The 17059-nt window shown below is 31.9% G+C and overlaps 1 protein-coding gene across 1 annotated transcript in view; it reads right to left on the bottom strand.

Annotated features, from left to right (window-relative positions):
- The window catches only part of LOC130902209 (uncharacterized), a 60466-nt gene that overhangs the window by 27679 nt on the left and 15728 nt on the right, over positions 1-17059 (bottom strand). Inside the window, exons 6-17 of the mRNA XM_057814145.1 lie at positions 14189-14376; positions 7268-7608; positions 6650-6826; positions 5110-5352; positions 4803-5056; positions 4522-4735; positions 4202-4366; positions 2819-3118; positions 1846-2004; positions 1588-1782; positions 1152-1532; positions 2-1084 (exon numbers count right to left, since the gene is read on the bottom strand). Coding sequence (XP_057670128.1) covers positions 2-1084; positions 1152-1532; positions 1588-1782; positions 1846-2004; positions 2819-3118; positions 4202-4366; positions 4522-4735; positions 4803-5056; positions 5110-5352; positions 6650-6826; positions 7268-7608; positions 14189-14376 — 3700 coding nt within the window. The remainder of the gene's footprint in view (position 1; positions 1085-1151; positions 1533-1587; positions 1783-1845; positions 2005-2818; positions 3119-4201; positions 4367-4521; positions 4736-4802; positions 5057-5109; positions 5353-6649; positions 6827-7267; positions 7609-14188; positions 14377-17059) is intronic.

Genomic DNA, 17059 nt, shown 5'->3' with positions numbered 1-17059 from the left:
CCTGTTGCTGGGTCTGTTCGACGGTATGAGTTTGTGTAGGATCAATACTTTGGGAAATATACTGTTGATTCGGATCGATATTCTGTTGAATATACTGTTGATTAGGTTCGACGGTTTGCTGAATAAACTGTTGTTGGTAAACTTGCTGTTGTTCCGGTTGTTGGTACTGTTGTCCCTGGTAAGTTTGTTGTTCGGGCGGTTGTTGGTATTGTTGACTTTGATAAGCCTGTTGCTGTTCAGGTGATTGATATTGTTGCCCAGGATACGTTTGTTGGTCGCTCTGTTGATACTGTTGTCCTTGGTACGTTTGTTGGTCGCTCTGTTGATACTGTTGTCCTTGGTACGTCTGTTGCTGTTCTGGTTGAGAATATTGTTGTCCTTGGTAAGTTGGTTGTTGAGGTGGTTGCTGATAGTTAAGTTGTGGAGGAACATATGCAGTTTGAGGAGCTGATTGAGGTTGTTGTTGTTGCTGTTGTGCTGGGTAATTAGCAGATTGCAGAGTAGTTGTTTGTTGAGGATAATTCTGCTGGAAAGTGGTCTGTTGTGGAGCGAAATTTGGTGGTTGGGTAGGTTGCTGGTAAGTGGATTGCGATGGCGGTTGACTTTGCTGTTGTGGATAATTAACTTGCTGTTGTATAAATTGTTGATTTAATTCTTGGTTTATCTGTGGCATATTTCCGGGTATGATATGCAAAATCTGATCTTGTTGTCCTTGTTGATAGCTCTGTTGTTGTTGGAAGTTTTGCGGTGGATAACTCTGGCTATCTTGGGATTGATAACTATGTTGTGGAGCATAATTGGAAGCCGGTTGCTGTTGATATGCCTGTTGCTGTGGGTAATTCTGTGATTGATGTTGTACCACTTGCGCATATGTTGGTTGCGGTGGTTGTTGTGAATAATTATGCTGTTGATAATTTGTTATGGATTGTTGTTGTTGATCTTGTATCAATCCTTGTTGTACCTTGTCAATTTGACTATCAACACTTAATCTATGTTCATTTTGTGGAGGAGCGGGATGGAGTAACTCTGGCTGAGATATACTCGACATCTTATGTTGACTCTCTTGATGCTGTTGAGCTTGAACCTAAAATGAAAAATTAATAAATTACCAAAATGTTTTTTCCAATACTTAAATTCAACTAGTATCATACCTGTAGATACTCAGCTTGTTGAGGTTGTCCCTCTAAAAAGTTTTGTTGCACGAAATGCGTAGGTGCAGGTTGCTTATGTATAATTGGTTGTTGTTGAACAGGTTCAACGGATCCTTGTCTCTGTATGGGTTGATTTGAATGTTCTTGTGCCATTGGTTGTTGCTGGAAAGTTTGTTGTTGCGGTTCTTGTTGAATTATAGAATGCTGTTGCGTATACATAACGGTTGCATCCCCTTGTTGTGTCTGTTGAGGTGGTTGCTGTTGTTGCTGGATATACTGATTCTGTAAGACCTGCACTTGTTCCTGTTGTTGTTGCTCTACTGAATGTTGTTGCTGATACTGTTGTTCCTGCTGTTGTTGATATTGAATCTGCTCAGTAGTCTACAATAGTACTCGATTAGTATACAAAGCGAGGCATCATTATTAAATTACGTACCTGAATGACTGGTTGACTTTGTGGATAACTTTGTTGTTGGAAAGACTGTTGTTGCGTAAACTGGGGAGGTTGCTGAGCCTGTGGATAACCAGTCATAGTCTGAGGTTGAGATTGTGGTTGAGCTTGTTGTTGTGGCTGTGGTGCTTGTTGGGAAACAGCACTTTGGGCCTGTTGTTGAGACATTTGTTGTTCAACCTATCGAAATAAAAGAAGTTTATTAAAGACATAATAAACGTTTTTTTTTTTAATAATAATTACCTGTTGCTGAATGCAGTACTGTTGATATTGTAATTGTTGTGCTAAAGCTTCTTCTTCTTTCGATTTCTTTTCTCTTTCTTTTGTTATTTGGTTTATCTGCGTTCTTAAGAGTTGTGCAACCGTTTTTGCGTCATCCTCAAAGATAATTCCTGACTTTGCCTGAAAATATTAAAAAATAAATAGAAAATAACGTTTATAATTTTTGTTGAAAAATATTGAATATATTAATGATATATAGTGCTTGAAATGCAATTTTCTTTTGGGAAACGTTATGAATAATAATTTTTTGAAGAAATATGTTGTAACCGTTAATTTAAACTATGTTTGAGCATAATTTACTTCATCAATCATATAATACTCAATATATGATTCAAATTGTATAAAAATCCTCACTTTTTTGCTATTAATCACTTTAAACAAAATGAGTATTTTAATTATTTACACAATATACTATCGAAGCAGTTTGCAAATTTTTTTTTGTTGTAGTTACAAATTATTTTGAAAATTTTCTATTCTGACTGAGTCTAAATCTGTGTTAGCAGCAATTTAAACATACATCAAGAGAATTTACAATAAATATAGCAAAAACTAGGAAATTAATAAATAATTTGGAGTGGTGTGGAAACAATAAAAATTGACATAGCAAAATATGTAGGAAGAGCCTTAAAAATACTTACATATATGGTTAAAACTAAATATAATTGTTTATTTAAGCAACAAAGCAATTCTAGTAATATGTGAGCTTCGAATAACATTTAAAATGATTTATTATGATCTTTCAAAATAACCAAAATGTCAAAATAAAATGAAAGAATTGTCAAAATACTGAAGCATGCTTTACAGGGTTACTACAAGAAGTAGTTAGCAAAAAATAAGAAATGATAATATTAATGTCGTTATAGTAAAAAATTCGATTATACTCCAACTTTATTCTTAAAATTGGTGGTTTTGCACAATAAATAAATATAATTACCATTTCCTCAGCAATCGTAACGTGTTTATCCATCTCCATATCGAATTCGAACTGAATGGCTTCGTTTTCTTTATGTTTATGAGTCCTCTTTTTGGGATCGATTACCCTCAATCTGAAAACGATCTTTTTAGTTTCTTGAGAAACAACTTCCACTTTTAATCCGAGATCTTCTTCGAAGAAAGCATGGTTTAGTAAATCTTTCACTTTCGGTCTATCTTCCTTTCTGGGTCTTATACAATTTTCTATTACATCTTTTATTTCGGGATTTTGAACTTTTTCAAAACTTGCAGGTTTGATTCCCTGTAAAAAGTCAAGAATATATTAAATTTATCGGAAGGAAACTGGTTTTTGAGAAAAAGTGCTAAAAGTTTGTACCGAGCATGGTTGGAAAAGGTAGCATATAATAAAACTAAACCTGATGCTTATGTGGGCACAATTTTAAAACCTTAATGAAATTGATATATTGTGGAAAGTTGAGGAAAACTCACAGAAAAAGTTGATAATAATATAAATAAAACGTTTGTATCAAGAATTTCGTTCCTGGAGCAACAATACCCTATAAGAAAGACGGTAACCAGACAGGCAGCTTCATTTACTACGATTGTGGTACAACAAAGACCAGTGCTAGAGAAAATCTTTAATTGTTGCTTATTTCTTCAAGATGCAGTTGTTTTTTCACATTGAGGCTTCGAAATAGTTAGCAAAATTGATTCCTATGGGGTGTTGTTCGGAGCTATTCACAAGCAACTGAACTTTCTTTTTCCTTCCTGAAGCATTTTTTGCGTTGTATTGGAATGAGAAGTAATTTTAGGACTAGTAGAACTAAAATTCCTCATCACAAGATCTACATTCATCAGTTTCTGCAAGAACTAATCTCATTTGATGTTTCCAGAAACAACAATACCCTATGAGGAAACCAGTAAGCTATTTTCGTTGATATCCAAATACTTTTTGGATTTCGAGGTAGCAAAAGGAGGCCCAGTCTGGAAATTAACACCCAGGATTTCGTTTTCTCATCAGAAAATATTATAGGAGCATTTTTCTACCCAACAGAAAGGTTCCAGCTCAATAAAAGGTTCTACTTTTCTGAAGAGTTTGCTGGCATTTTGATTTTGTTTCATTATTGTACAAGCAGCTCCCAGGCTGAAGAAAAATCCTTTATTGTTGCTTATTTTTCCAAGATGCAGTAGTTTTTTCACAATGAAGGATCAGTAGACTTAACAAAATTCGACTCTACTGGATTATTGTTTGAGAAGTTATTTAAAATAGAAAAAAAAAGTTACAAGAGTAAGCCAACCAGAAAACATGATTTACAAGACGGAATTATTGAAAAAAAAATATAGTGAAAAACCTCATATTGTGAGGATAGAGAATTGCTGTTACCGAAATGACTTTCTTGTAGATTTGTGCAGGCCCAGTACATTCGGAATACGGATATTCACTTGTAGCCATTTCCAGCATACACATCCCGAAAGCATAAACGTCCACACCTTCATCATAGTGTTCCTCGTACATTTCAGGTGCCATAAATTCAGGAGTACCAATTACCTTAAAAAAATTAATATATGAAAAGAACAAGCTTACATTAAGGGTGTTTTTGCTATTTTTTGGAAATCAGTATCAAAATAGAAGAAAATATCGCAAAAAGCATTTCAATAAAATAAATCGTAGATTTTCCTATAGATATAGTAAAAAGTTTTTACCGATTTGGCGAAACTTCTATTTTTCAAAGTTGCCAAACCCAAATCGCCAATTTTAACCGAACCAGTACCACCCGTTATGAAAATATTATCGCATTTCAAATCTCTGTGGATAATCGGTGGAGATCTCGAATGGAGGAAAGCTAATCCTTTCAAAATTTGTCTACACCAAGATTTCAATACTTTCGGATTGATCTTTTTAAATCTCCGCAAATAACTGAAAAATAATAAAAATTCAATGTATTATTTATTCGATAGATCGTTCAATTTCGAACTGAACTCACGCTTTCAAAGTTCCACTTAACATCAGTTCCGTAACCAAAACAATATTCTTCTTCTTAGTACCGGGGGATTCCCAATAATTATAGAAACGAACTATATTCGGATGTTGAAGTTTCTTCAACATTTCAGCCTCTTCTCTAAATCTCTGTCGTTCAGTTTTGTTCAGTTTCTTTTCTTGTAATTCGCACCAAGCAACCGCAACACCAGTCTGAGTATCCAAACCTCTGTAAACAGTCTTGAAAGATCCTCTTCCGATCTGTAATTAAAGACATACATGAACTATCGACAAACAAATTATATTTTTTTTACCTCTTCTTCGTATTTGAAGAATCTTCCATCGGGACTGACAGCTATCGGTCTGTAAACGTCGTCGTCATCTTCGACTTTTCCTTCTTTTGATAAATTCACCACCATCACGCTCTGTTCGACCATGTCTGGATTATTTTCCGCGTTCTCGTCATTTCTATGTAATAAGTCGATGGTCTGTTCCGTAATTTCAGTTAATTCTGTACTGAGAAAAAGATTCTTCGGAATATTGTACATCGCTCCCACCTAAGTAGCAAATATTGGAATAATTTTATAACAGATAAATTTTATTACACCGGGTATATTGAAAGTTATAGTAATTGGAAAGTTCATTACAAAACCATAATGTAATAAACCGTAAGTTTTAAAAATTCTCCAGGTTCTTAACGGAATCTATTCAATAGCTTAGAAAGATGTCCGTTTACAAGTTTGAGGGTAGTTTCAAATTTTCAAGATTTTAATTCTATTAAATTTAATACAGTTCAAGCTATTTGGACTATTCGTAGGCCCTATAGGTCCATGACTTGAAATCTCTCCACTGCTTTTCTCCAATTTATTTTGTACACGGTTGTTTTTGGCTCATTCTCTATCCCTTACTTCTGTCTTCTAATTTTTCCACCCTCTCCACTTGGTAAGATTGTTTTCATCCACTTTTTTACCATTCTGGCTGTATGCACCAACAGACGCTCTTTATTCAAATCACATTTTTGTTTCAAAGAATATTTAGAAGTAAATTTACTATAGTTGAAGTTATTGGTAGGCACAGCAGGCCTCATAGGCCTATGGCTTGAAGTCTTTCCACTGCTTTTTTCTAATTTATTTTGTATACGGTTGTTTTTGGCTTATTCGCTATCCCTAATTTCTGTCTTCTACTTTTTCCACCCTCTGCACTTGCTAAGACTGTTTTCATCCACTTTTTTTGCCATTTTGGCTGTATACACTGTTTATTCTATTCACATTTCATTAATTTTTTCTTTGTTTATCCCCCTTTTGTAACACCTTCTTGAACATCTCCAGTTTTTACTTCAATTTTTGCCAACGGTCAGCATATCACAATCACATCCGAAGAGTACTGACATTCTATTTAGTTCATTATTTAGACATTTCCTCTTCTACTGTATGTACTGTATACAATTATTTCATTCCTATTAACAGGATCATCATTTTTCTTTGTTTATCCTCTTTTGTAGCACCTTCTTGAACATCTCCAGGTTTTTTTATTTTTGCCTACATTACCATGTCACATCCGAATAGTACCAGTATTCTATTCCTTATCGCTCAATTTTTTTCCAAAGTTGCAACCCTGTTTTTCTTCTAATATAATTTCGAATTTGTTGTATGATATCTTTCACGATAAATGAATTTTTAAAACCATAAATGTCTAAAAATAACGTTCTGTTTACTATTTTTCTGGATAAATAATTTATTTATTGTTTCTCGATAAATAATTATCAGTTAATAATAATGAGTCAAATCGATCTGATTATTTTCTGGTGAAAATTACACGCCCGCAAACAAAAAAAAATATAGTATCCAAACTTACTTCTAACAGTCGTTTATCGTTTTGGACTATTTCCGAATCATCTTCAGCATTCGAATCGGTTTCTATTGAAATCAAACTGGTCACTCCACCATGTTTCACAGATTTATCTTTCTTTCTCTTATTTTTTTGTTTTTCTGCTATTATTCTATCGACGGTGGTACTTAACTCGGTCATTATCTAAAAATAGAAAATTTTATGGGAAAGGAGACTTTGAGGTATTAATTTTCTACTTATATCAATAATTAGTGTGAAAAAAGAAATATTAGTAGCTGAAAATGAGGAAAATATAGAAAAGACAAGATTATATTATGACAAAATGCCCAAAAGAAATTGTTTTTTATTTAATGTATATTAAATATTGTAATTTTTGGAAAACAAATATAAATAAAAAAAAATAATTCTATAACTAAAAAGACCTGAAATCAAAACGATTTAGAAACATAAACATATATAAAATATTGAAGAAATAAAAAAAAATTAAATATTGATTATAATTATCTGGATGGTTTAACAATTGCATCCGGTAGGTGGCGTTTTTTTTTAATTGGGTCAATAATTGATATGTAGAATAGCCTAGATCTAACTAAATGAAAAAATAACGAAATATTAATTATTTACCTGTCCTATGGTCAATTCAGTTTCTTGCATCTCAGTACAAGATTCATGGAACTCTTCGTATTCTTCGACAAAATTTCTGGCATCTATTAAATTATCATTAGGAGACGTATGCATAATTTTCTGTACGTAAAATGGAGTTATAGTATCTGCAGTATTGCATCTAATTCGACATTTGTAATCTGGATCTAAGCGAGTCACTTCGATGGCTCGATTAGTATCTTCGTGTAATTTTTCAATATGGAGTTGATTCTTATCGATAATTTCGACGGCCATATCGATGATATTATCGAGAATTGATTCGACTATCGGTTGAATTTCAGATCTGGTTGGTATCAAGTTTTCTATAATCAAAATAAAAACATTCGAAATCATTCAAGATTTATAATCAAAGTTATAATTTCGAATACCCCCGGTAGATTTTTTTTGAAGACACCTGTTAGTTCAGGATATAACAATGTCGTATGATGTATAAATCGATGATTATTGGTATATTAACTTCTTTATCGCTATGTATCTTAATATTATTTTAATGCTTTAAAATACTTAATCTTTACCATTGAACCATGACGAAGTTCTTTCTTTAAAGAAGCGGATTTCAAGGAATATGATAAACAAATGAACTTAAATAACACTTCTGGCGATTAATCAATAATTTATATACAATGTGCAAAAGCCAATCTACACATACGCATTGACGAGTTGCGGGGTGTTAAAGTTAAAAAAAACTGCGTTACAACATTATGTAGTGAATATCAACCCCTAAGGTAATAAAAACCCAATATGAACTAAATTTAACCGCCGCGAGGACAAGGTGGATAGAAACTAAAGTTACGTTCACAATATTGTTAAACATTTAAAAGTTAGGAATTTATATAAACATACAATCTGTATAATGAAACAAGGCGAGAATTTTTGCAAAAGCCAATTTACAAATAGGCATTGACGAGTTATGGGGTGTTAAAGTTAAAAATAACTGCATTACAACATCATGTGGTGGTTATTAACCCCGAATTTATTTTTTATTCAAAACATTGCACAAAATTCTCAAACAATACATTAAACAATTTTTTAATCACTAGTAATATTTTTAACAGTGTTGCCATGTACTATTAGATTGATGCTTTTTCAATATTTTATTTGATAGAAATAATTTTTTTATATGCTCGTATCACGAATGGAAATTTAAAAAAAAAATAGTGATGATTACTTTTACCTACGTTTTGTTCAAAGTACTGGTTTATATTTATCCACCATTTTTAAAACAAATAAACGATAACAGACATTAAAACAAACTAACACAATACAAGATACGGCGGAACTTTTTCTCAAATAAATCTGACTTATAAATTAATAGATATATTGTGTTATTACAATGAATAAGTATGCAAGAAAAAAATTAAATCTGTCCTAGACAACACCCCATTGTTATGACCTACATACTTTCATGTCTAACCACCTACCCGTTAGTTAAATAACAATGGGACTATAACCATCGAAGAATTTATAAAGAAATTAACGCAAAGACAATTAGAAATAACAAAAAGAGGCGAAAATTTATTTTTTGTCTGATAAAACTGATGAAAAAATATAAATAGGAAATCCATATTTCATGTCTACACCGATAAGAATCAAAGTTGGACAAAAAACATGTTTGTGTTAGGTTCAATTGCTGATGAGGTTCCGGACCGCCACGAACCGGTTATATCTACCTTGAAAACTGACCTTGAATATTGAAAAATCGTTTATATGGTCTTAGAGTGTAATTTTTTTCAGTTATGATGGTGTCTGCGTAAAAATCTATGGTTATAATATTGTTTTCCGCGAAACACGTGTTACTTTCTCTTGTTCAAGCATGGATATTTCTCCTAATAAACGAGTAAAAATAATTGTTTGAAACATTTTAAATATATAACCGTCAAAAAATTTATAAAGAAATCAACGCAAATATTGTCAAAGACAATCACAAATGACAAAAAGAGACAAAAAAATATTTTTTGTATAAAAAAAAACGCAAATACGGAATACCAATTCCATTTTTACCCCGATAAGAATCAAAGTTGGACAAAAACGTGTTTTTCTGTTCTGTTAGGTTGCGATTGCTGATGTGGGCCCGGACCGCCTCAAATCGATTATATCTACCTTGCAAATTGACCTTGAATATTGAAAACATGTTTTTCTGGTCTGTGTTAGGTTACGATTGCTGATGAGGTTCCGGACCACCACGAACCGGTTATATATACCTTGAAAATTGACCTAGAATATTGAAAACTCGCCTAAGAGTGTAACCTTTTCAGTTATAATGGTGTGTGCTTATATATCGATGGATTAAAACGGCAATTTTATCTGAGAGAAAGACAAAAGTCGCAGAGAGCTACTTCCAAGTATTTACGGAAACTGACGACGCTGTACGACTTACTATTTTGTTAGATATCGTTACAGAAAATTCAACAAAGCGCTGGATAATAATTATCAAAGGTAGCCAATCATAGTTTGTCCATAGCTGTGGTCGATCGTGTGACCTTTCGGTGCCAACACATTCATAACAATAAAAAAAAACAGTTTGTACTTTATTTTGGTATAAGCGGTTCAAAATATAAAGACTGTCGGTTGTTTCTGGATCAGAACAGATCCATAATCAGTAATAATCTAAATATTTCTTCAAAAATCGTTTTTACAATGATGATGTAGTTGATAACTGTATACGCCGACGAGTTTTTAAAGTCTTATTGGTGACGCTCTTACCCGACAGAGGTCGCTGAGAGGGTTTGACGTACACAGTGGCTTGATAAAAGACAGTGTGGCCACATGAGAGTGGCCGCCATGTTTAAATCCAAGCTTTTTTTAGTTTAAAATACTATTGAGCACTAGAAAAGTCTTTGAGAATTTAAATTACGATTTTATAAGCGTTTACGCTAAATCAGTCGAGTTTTGGTTAAGCATGGCGACCATTTCTGTGTGGCCTCACTGACTCCGAGATATGAACGTAGGCTAGATACTTTTCGAACGAACCTCGTATTATAAAAAAATTTTTTTAACTCATTTCCACTAAAACAACAGATAACCGAAAGTTATGAAAAAAAAATGAAAATTCTTTCGGAAAAATATTTAATTTACAAGTCGACTCACCCTGTACGTAAATTCGTCATTTAGTAAATTACACAACTCATGTTGTAAATTTTTGTTGTTTTTGTATATGCAGTATTAATACTCACTTTTTTTAAATAAATAATAAACTGAATTAGAAAAAAAAAAATGTTTCCAACATCACAATACGATAAAAAAATATCGGATCCCGCCGCCGCCCGCCGCCGGGTTCGTAATATAATACCATCAGAGTATAACTGTTTTTAATTGGCATTTCGTTAAGTAGACGGTAGGCGCAGTAAATACGAATAAGAAATACGGTCATTGATAAACTGATAACAAAACGAAGTATATAATATAAAACGATAAGCGCGCTCGGTAGTGATTTGTTTACAATTATATATCGATAATAATTAATGAATCATTCTACTATTTTTTTTTTATTGATGGATAAAGGAAACGCCTTCGATATTATCAATAAAATATTAATATATATTTAAATTTAGAAACGAATCGATTTTACGATTACAATCGATACTTAGTTAGAACATAATCGATATAGGATAAGACTTTCGAATCGAGACGTTGGCAGATGACGGATGAGGTTTGGTATATAGGTAGGATTGGAGGTTATGAAAAAGTTATTCTACAGCTGTAATGAGGAAAAAAAAGGTATCTTAACAAGAAAATGTCATAAAGGGAATATAATTTGAAGAGAAATTGCTTGAAATAACTTTAGTTTGAAACGACAACTAGAACTAACCTCACTTAATTTAACCTAACCTAACCTAAAAAATGTCTTTTTAGATACGGATCCAGAACCTTAGTATACGCCATGTCAAGCATCTTCATCAATTTGACTATGTATGTGCTAGGAGATATAGCACGATTAAAAGTTCATTATCCCCTACCCTAGACAACCCTTTAAAAAAAATTATTGTATTTATGGATTTGATAAGAGTCCCAGAGTACGTTATAATGGTCAAAAAATCACATTGACAATTGTATATTCCATATTTAGACTCCTCACTCCCATCCCATCTCACATACCAAACCCTACTACCTAGTCTAGCTTAATGTCGTCGATGAAATTGATGTTTACCTTGATGTCACACTTACATATTTTTCTATTAATAGTCAATCTACCAACCTCGGAATGTATAGTCACTTTTCTATGTATGGGAGAGTATTAAAACCTAATTTCTATTGCAAAACTTTTCATAAATATACCTGAGTCAATACAAGTAAGCTGTACAGAATAATAGAAAAAGGTTTGGAGTGGCCAAAAGCCCTCTGTATTACAGATTACATAGCCGTATCATATTTTTTTCTATTGCCACTAAAGGTTTGAAATTTTGTTTTATTTTAATTCTAAGAATATATTCCCAACAAAATTACGATTTTAGGTTTTTCCATATAGTCCAAGTTGTGTAATCTCAACAGTTCAGTTTAGTTGCAACTGGCAAGGTGCCGTGTATAAACCTGGTATTTTTTTCACTGATTTCTACATCCAATCCGTCCAATATTCTTTAGAACCAAAGTACAGGGTTCATACCACTTTTTAGCCTTTTATTTTGTTTCCAGATCATCAAAATTGATAACAAGATCGTTTTAGTAGATCGGAATATCATCTACAGTTATAAAACTACGTACTAAATCCTTGTTATCCCTTTTAAAACGTTCTAACTCGCTTTAGAATCAAATTACAGGGTTCGTACCATTTCTTAGCCTTTTATTTTGTTTCCGAATCATCAAAATTGATAACAAGATCATTTTAGTAGATCGGAATGTCATCTACAGTTATAAAACTGCGTACTAAATCCTTGTTATCCTTTTTAAAACGTTCTCACTCGCTTTAGAACCAAAGTACAGGGTTCGTACCATTTCTTAACCTTTTATTTTGTTTCCGAATCATCAAAATTGATAACAAGATCATTTTAGTAAACCGGAATGTCATCTACAGTTATAAAACTATGTACTTAATCTTTGTTATCCTTTTTAAAACGTTATAAATGTTGTTAAAGAAGTAGCAATATTTCAATGGGTTTTAATTTTTTCATAATTGTTGGTTTTTTGTTTTCACAAAGACATTGTGCCTCATTTTTTCTCACTTTTGTTCAACCCCTGTATCGTTAAATAAGTTTTTGTGAATTATTATGATATCCTACATATTTTTATTAAAAATTTGTTTGGTTCTATTAACTACTGCCCTCATTATTTAAATTTATTAAATTTTGATAATGGAAAAACACACTTACCGTTAAAAACATTTTTTTCTCATCCATATTTGACAAGTACGAAGACAAAACTAAATTAATTCCCTCAATTTTGAGTGTCTATCTGAATTAGACGATTAAAATATTATATTTCGTTGTAATAAAATCATTTATCAATTTGCGAATGTTAAAATTGGTTGATAATTTTTATTTATAGGTACTTTCCTTTTAAATAACGATATTAATCAGTATCGGTTTCAGGATCTGCCTATATTATTTTTCAAACAAGGACAAAAATAATTCAGGAGACTCGCACAAAAACATTCGTGGAAAATAAAAAGATACCATATACAGTATGTCGCATTCAAGATGAAATAACTTCCATTTTTCTCTCTGCCTAATAAAAGTTCAGAATATTATTTTCCAACGAAAAACAGAAATTTAACAATTAAAATAAGTGCAAGTATAGTGATAGAAAACAATACCTACCGAATATAAACCAAAATTATCACAAATATTAGCAACATCTTCGTTTTTGGTTTCAGCACCTACTGAATCTTCCTTTGACCGAATAAATATTCAATGAAATCATCCTCGAGACAGAGAATTAGTAAATACACAGTTTATGGTCCTTCGAGCTTGATACCTGGTTTATATCCGGCTCAAAAGACCAGACAGTGTAATTGTGAGAGTTGATGTATGAAATTTAACATCATATTTGATATGTATATCACCAACGCACCAACGGTTCCAAAAATGCTTGGTTTAGTGAAAAATATATCAAAGAAATGATACTAGGACATATACGGTTAATAGTCCTTCGAGCCTGATACCTGGTTTATATCCGGCTCGAAAGACCAGACAGTGTAATTGTGAGAGTTGGTGTATGAAATTCAACATATTTGATATGCATATCACCAACCAAACCAAAAATGCTTGGTTTATTGAAACTTATATAAAAAAATGATACTAGGACAAGAAAACCTGTGAGTGAAGTGGCACAAAGAAAAGAAAAGCTTGAAATAGTGAAATTTAATCTATACAAAAGATGAAATAACTCAAATATACATCAGAAATACGAAGTAGATGTCAACCATGAAAGAGGTGAAGTGACAACCTGGAGCCAAAAAATTCTGTAGCTGATGGACTTGCTTGCAAGCAATTTTCTTTTACAAACACACACACACACACACCTAGAGCCAGGATGAAGAAAAATATCAAAGAAGGAACAGACGATAGACTTATAATAGAAGAAAGAGAAGAAGGTTAAAAAAATTCCAACTGTTAAAATAAACAAAACTAGAGAATTTAAGAATTAAAATGTTATTTTTTTTTCAATTAATTATTGAAGATAATCAAATTACTAAACACTGTTTATTACCACATCAACACTCATAAATATGCATAACAATAACTGAGTTATCATCTTCAGTGACCGAAAGAAGAGGAGTTTACTGTAACCTATAAAGATCTAGTAAAAGCATTTGACAGGGTTTTAATAGGGAAAGTATTGATGAAAAATGTGTAAAAGAAAAGCATAAAAATACTATAAACTTTGAAAAAAAAAATAACGAATAGAGTACAATAAGGTGGAAGTTTAAGCTCGATAAAAAAGCCTTACCAGGTCGACCTTCTTCCTTTTCTTCGTCTTCTTTGTCTCTAAACAACTGGATATTGCAAAATCTCTTTCTGAAAGGCGCCAAATTTTCTATTATGTTATCATAAGGAATGCTACTGCAACTGTGAGTTCGTATCTTCTTATCATCTTTCACGATTTTATCTTCATCCATAATTTTCATAAAAGTATATCTAAAATGAGAACGGATGTTTTTGTTGTTTGTCAATTTTGTCGAGGAAGGTATCACGGTTGAAAATATCCAATTGAAATTATTTGTAGAGTTATTTGAACTAATTAGAAACATATTTAAACGTGGGTCAACAAAAAATCAATGAACACAATTAAAAATTTATCAATTATATTGATGATAATTAAGGAATAGTTATTGAGCTTACAATTTGTTTGTGGTAGTGTCATTAGTAATGTAAATATGTACTGCATTAAATTATAAGATGTCTCGCTTTATCAACCGCTTACAATTCGCATTATTACCAATTTAGGTAATTCAATAAAAATAAGTACTCACAAATTTATGTCGACTGATTCATTCTAGTGATAATTTCATACTTCATTAATTTTGTTTTGTATATGTGTATCGGATCAGGGTCGGCGCTAGAGGAGGACGATTCAAGAAGCGGTGAAATTTTAATCAACTAGTGAATAAAACGAGTGGCAACACAGCATAATAACCAATAAGTACTCAATTCATATTATGCATGATTGAATATGGTTGCGGATGAAAATAAACTATGAGAATGCTTGAATAGTGATAATAAGTGAAGAAAAGCTTGGTGCAGTGAAAATAACCTATAAGAAACCTAATACAAAGTCACTAAGAGCAGAAATCCTAAAAAAGTCAAACAATGACCGCAAGGAAAGAAAATCTTGATATGGTGATAAAAAACCATAAGAAAGTTGAAACAATGACACCAGGAAAGAAAAGCTCGATATAGTGAAAAACAAACAGTAAGAAAGAAAACAAAGACATAAAGAAAAGATAAGCTTTGTTCAGTGAAAAATATATCATAAGAAAGCTCAAGAAATTATACTAGGAAAAGAAAACCTTTGTATAGTGAAAAATAAACTATAAGAAAAAACACAAATAATAACACAGAGAAAAGAAAAGCTTGAAATAGTGGAAATTTCGATGAAAATAATGAAAAATTAAAATATAAGAAAGCTTAAATAATTACACTAAGAAAAGAGCTAAAATAGTGAAACAATTTATACAAAATCTTCAATAAAGTAAATGAGAAAAAAAAGTTGATATAGTGAAAGCTTAAACAATAACGCAGAGAAAAGAAGAGCTTGAAATAGTGAAAAGTTCAATAAATTACAAAATGTGTAGTGGAAACTAAACTATAAGAAAGCTTAAATAATGGCACTTAGAAAAGAAAAACTTGATATAGTGGAACAAAAACCATAAGAAAGGTCACACAATAACACTACTCAAAGAAAAAGCTTGATATAGTGAAAAATCAATCACGAGAAAAGTCAAACAATGATACTAGATAAAAAAAAGCGTGATGTAATAAGTAAACAATTATAAGGAAGCTCAATCAGTGATACCATAAAAAGGAAACCATGGTGCGGTGAAAATAAAACATAAAAAAGCTAAAACAATGATAAGGAAAGTTTGGCGTAATGAAAACTAAGCTGTAACAAAGCTCAAATAATGCTTGGAAAAAAGAAGCTTTAAATAGTGAAACATAATCTATAAGAATGTTCAAATAAAGTCACTGAGAAAAGAAAAATATGACACAATGAAAAATTAACTATAGAGAAGCTCAAATAATGACACTGAGAAAAGAAGAGCTTGATATAGTAAAAAATAAACCATAGGAAAACTCAAACAATGACACTAAGTAAAGAAAAGTTTGATACAGTTGGCAAGAAATCATAAGAAAGCTCAAAGAAAGACATTGAGAATACATACATAAACCAAGAAACAGCTCAAACAATGGTACCGAGAAAAGAAAAGCTTGAAATAGTGAAACATAAGCCATAAGAAAGCTCAAATGATGATGTTAAAAAACAGAAAAGCTTAGAAAAGTGGAGAATAAGGCATAAGTAAGGTCAAACAATGACATTAAGAAAAGAGAAGCTTGATATAGTGAAAAGTAAACCAAGAGAAAGTTCAAACATTGACAATAAGAAAAAGCTTGACACAGAGCGAAATAAGCCATAAAAAACTGTGACAAGGACAGGAAAAGCTTGATGTAACAACTATGACAAACCTCAAACAATGACAATAAGAAAAGGAAAGCTTGGTGCAGGTAAAGAAAAGTCAAACAATCACACTAAGAAAATAAAAGAAAGCTTGATATAGTGAAAAATAAATTATACAAAAGCTCAAATAAAGACACTAAGGAAAGAAAAGCTTAAAATAGTGAAATATAAGTTACAAGAAAGCTGAAATGATGATGTTAAGAAAAGGAAAGCTTGGACTTAACATTCTCAAATGATGACATTAATAAACGGAAAGCTTGGTACAGTGGAAAATAAACCATAGGTAAGATCAACCAATGACATTAAGAAAAGAGAAGCTCGATATAGTGAAAAGTCACCAAGGAAAAGTTCAAATAATGACAATAAGAGAAGAAAAGCTCGGCACAGTGGGAAATAAGCTATAAGAAAACTGAAACGATGACATTAAGATAGGAAAAGTTTGATGTAATGAGAAAACAACTATGAGAAATCTCAAACTCTGACACTAAGAAGAGGAAAATTTGTTTCAGTGAAAAATAAACGACGAGAAAGCTTGAAGGTGACACTAGGAAAAGGAAAGCTCGATGTAGTGAGTAATAAAGCCAAAAATACAGAAAAACCAAAGAAAACCGTAAAAGCAGAGACAAGTCTAATTATTTATAGTAG

The sequence above is a fragment of the Diorhabda carinulata genome, chromosome X, assembly GCF_026250575.1.
Source record: "Diorhabda carinulata isolate Delta chromosome X, icDioCari1.1, whole genome shotgun sequence".
NCBI classification, from domain to species: domain Eukaryota; kingdom Metazoa; phylum Arthropoda; class Insecta; order Coleoptera; family Chrysomelidae; genus Diorhabda; species Diorhabda carinulata.
This window is presented reverse-complemented; position numbering and strand designations above follow the sequence as displayed.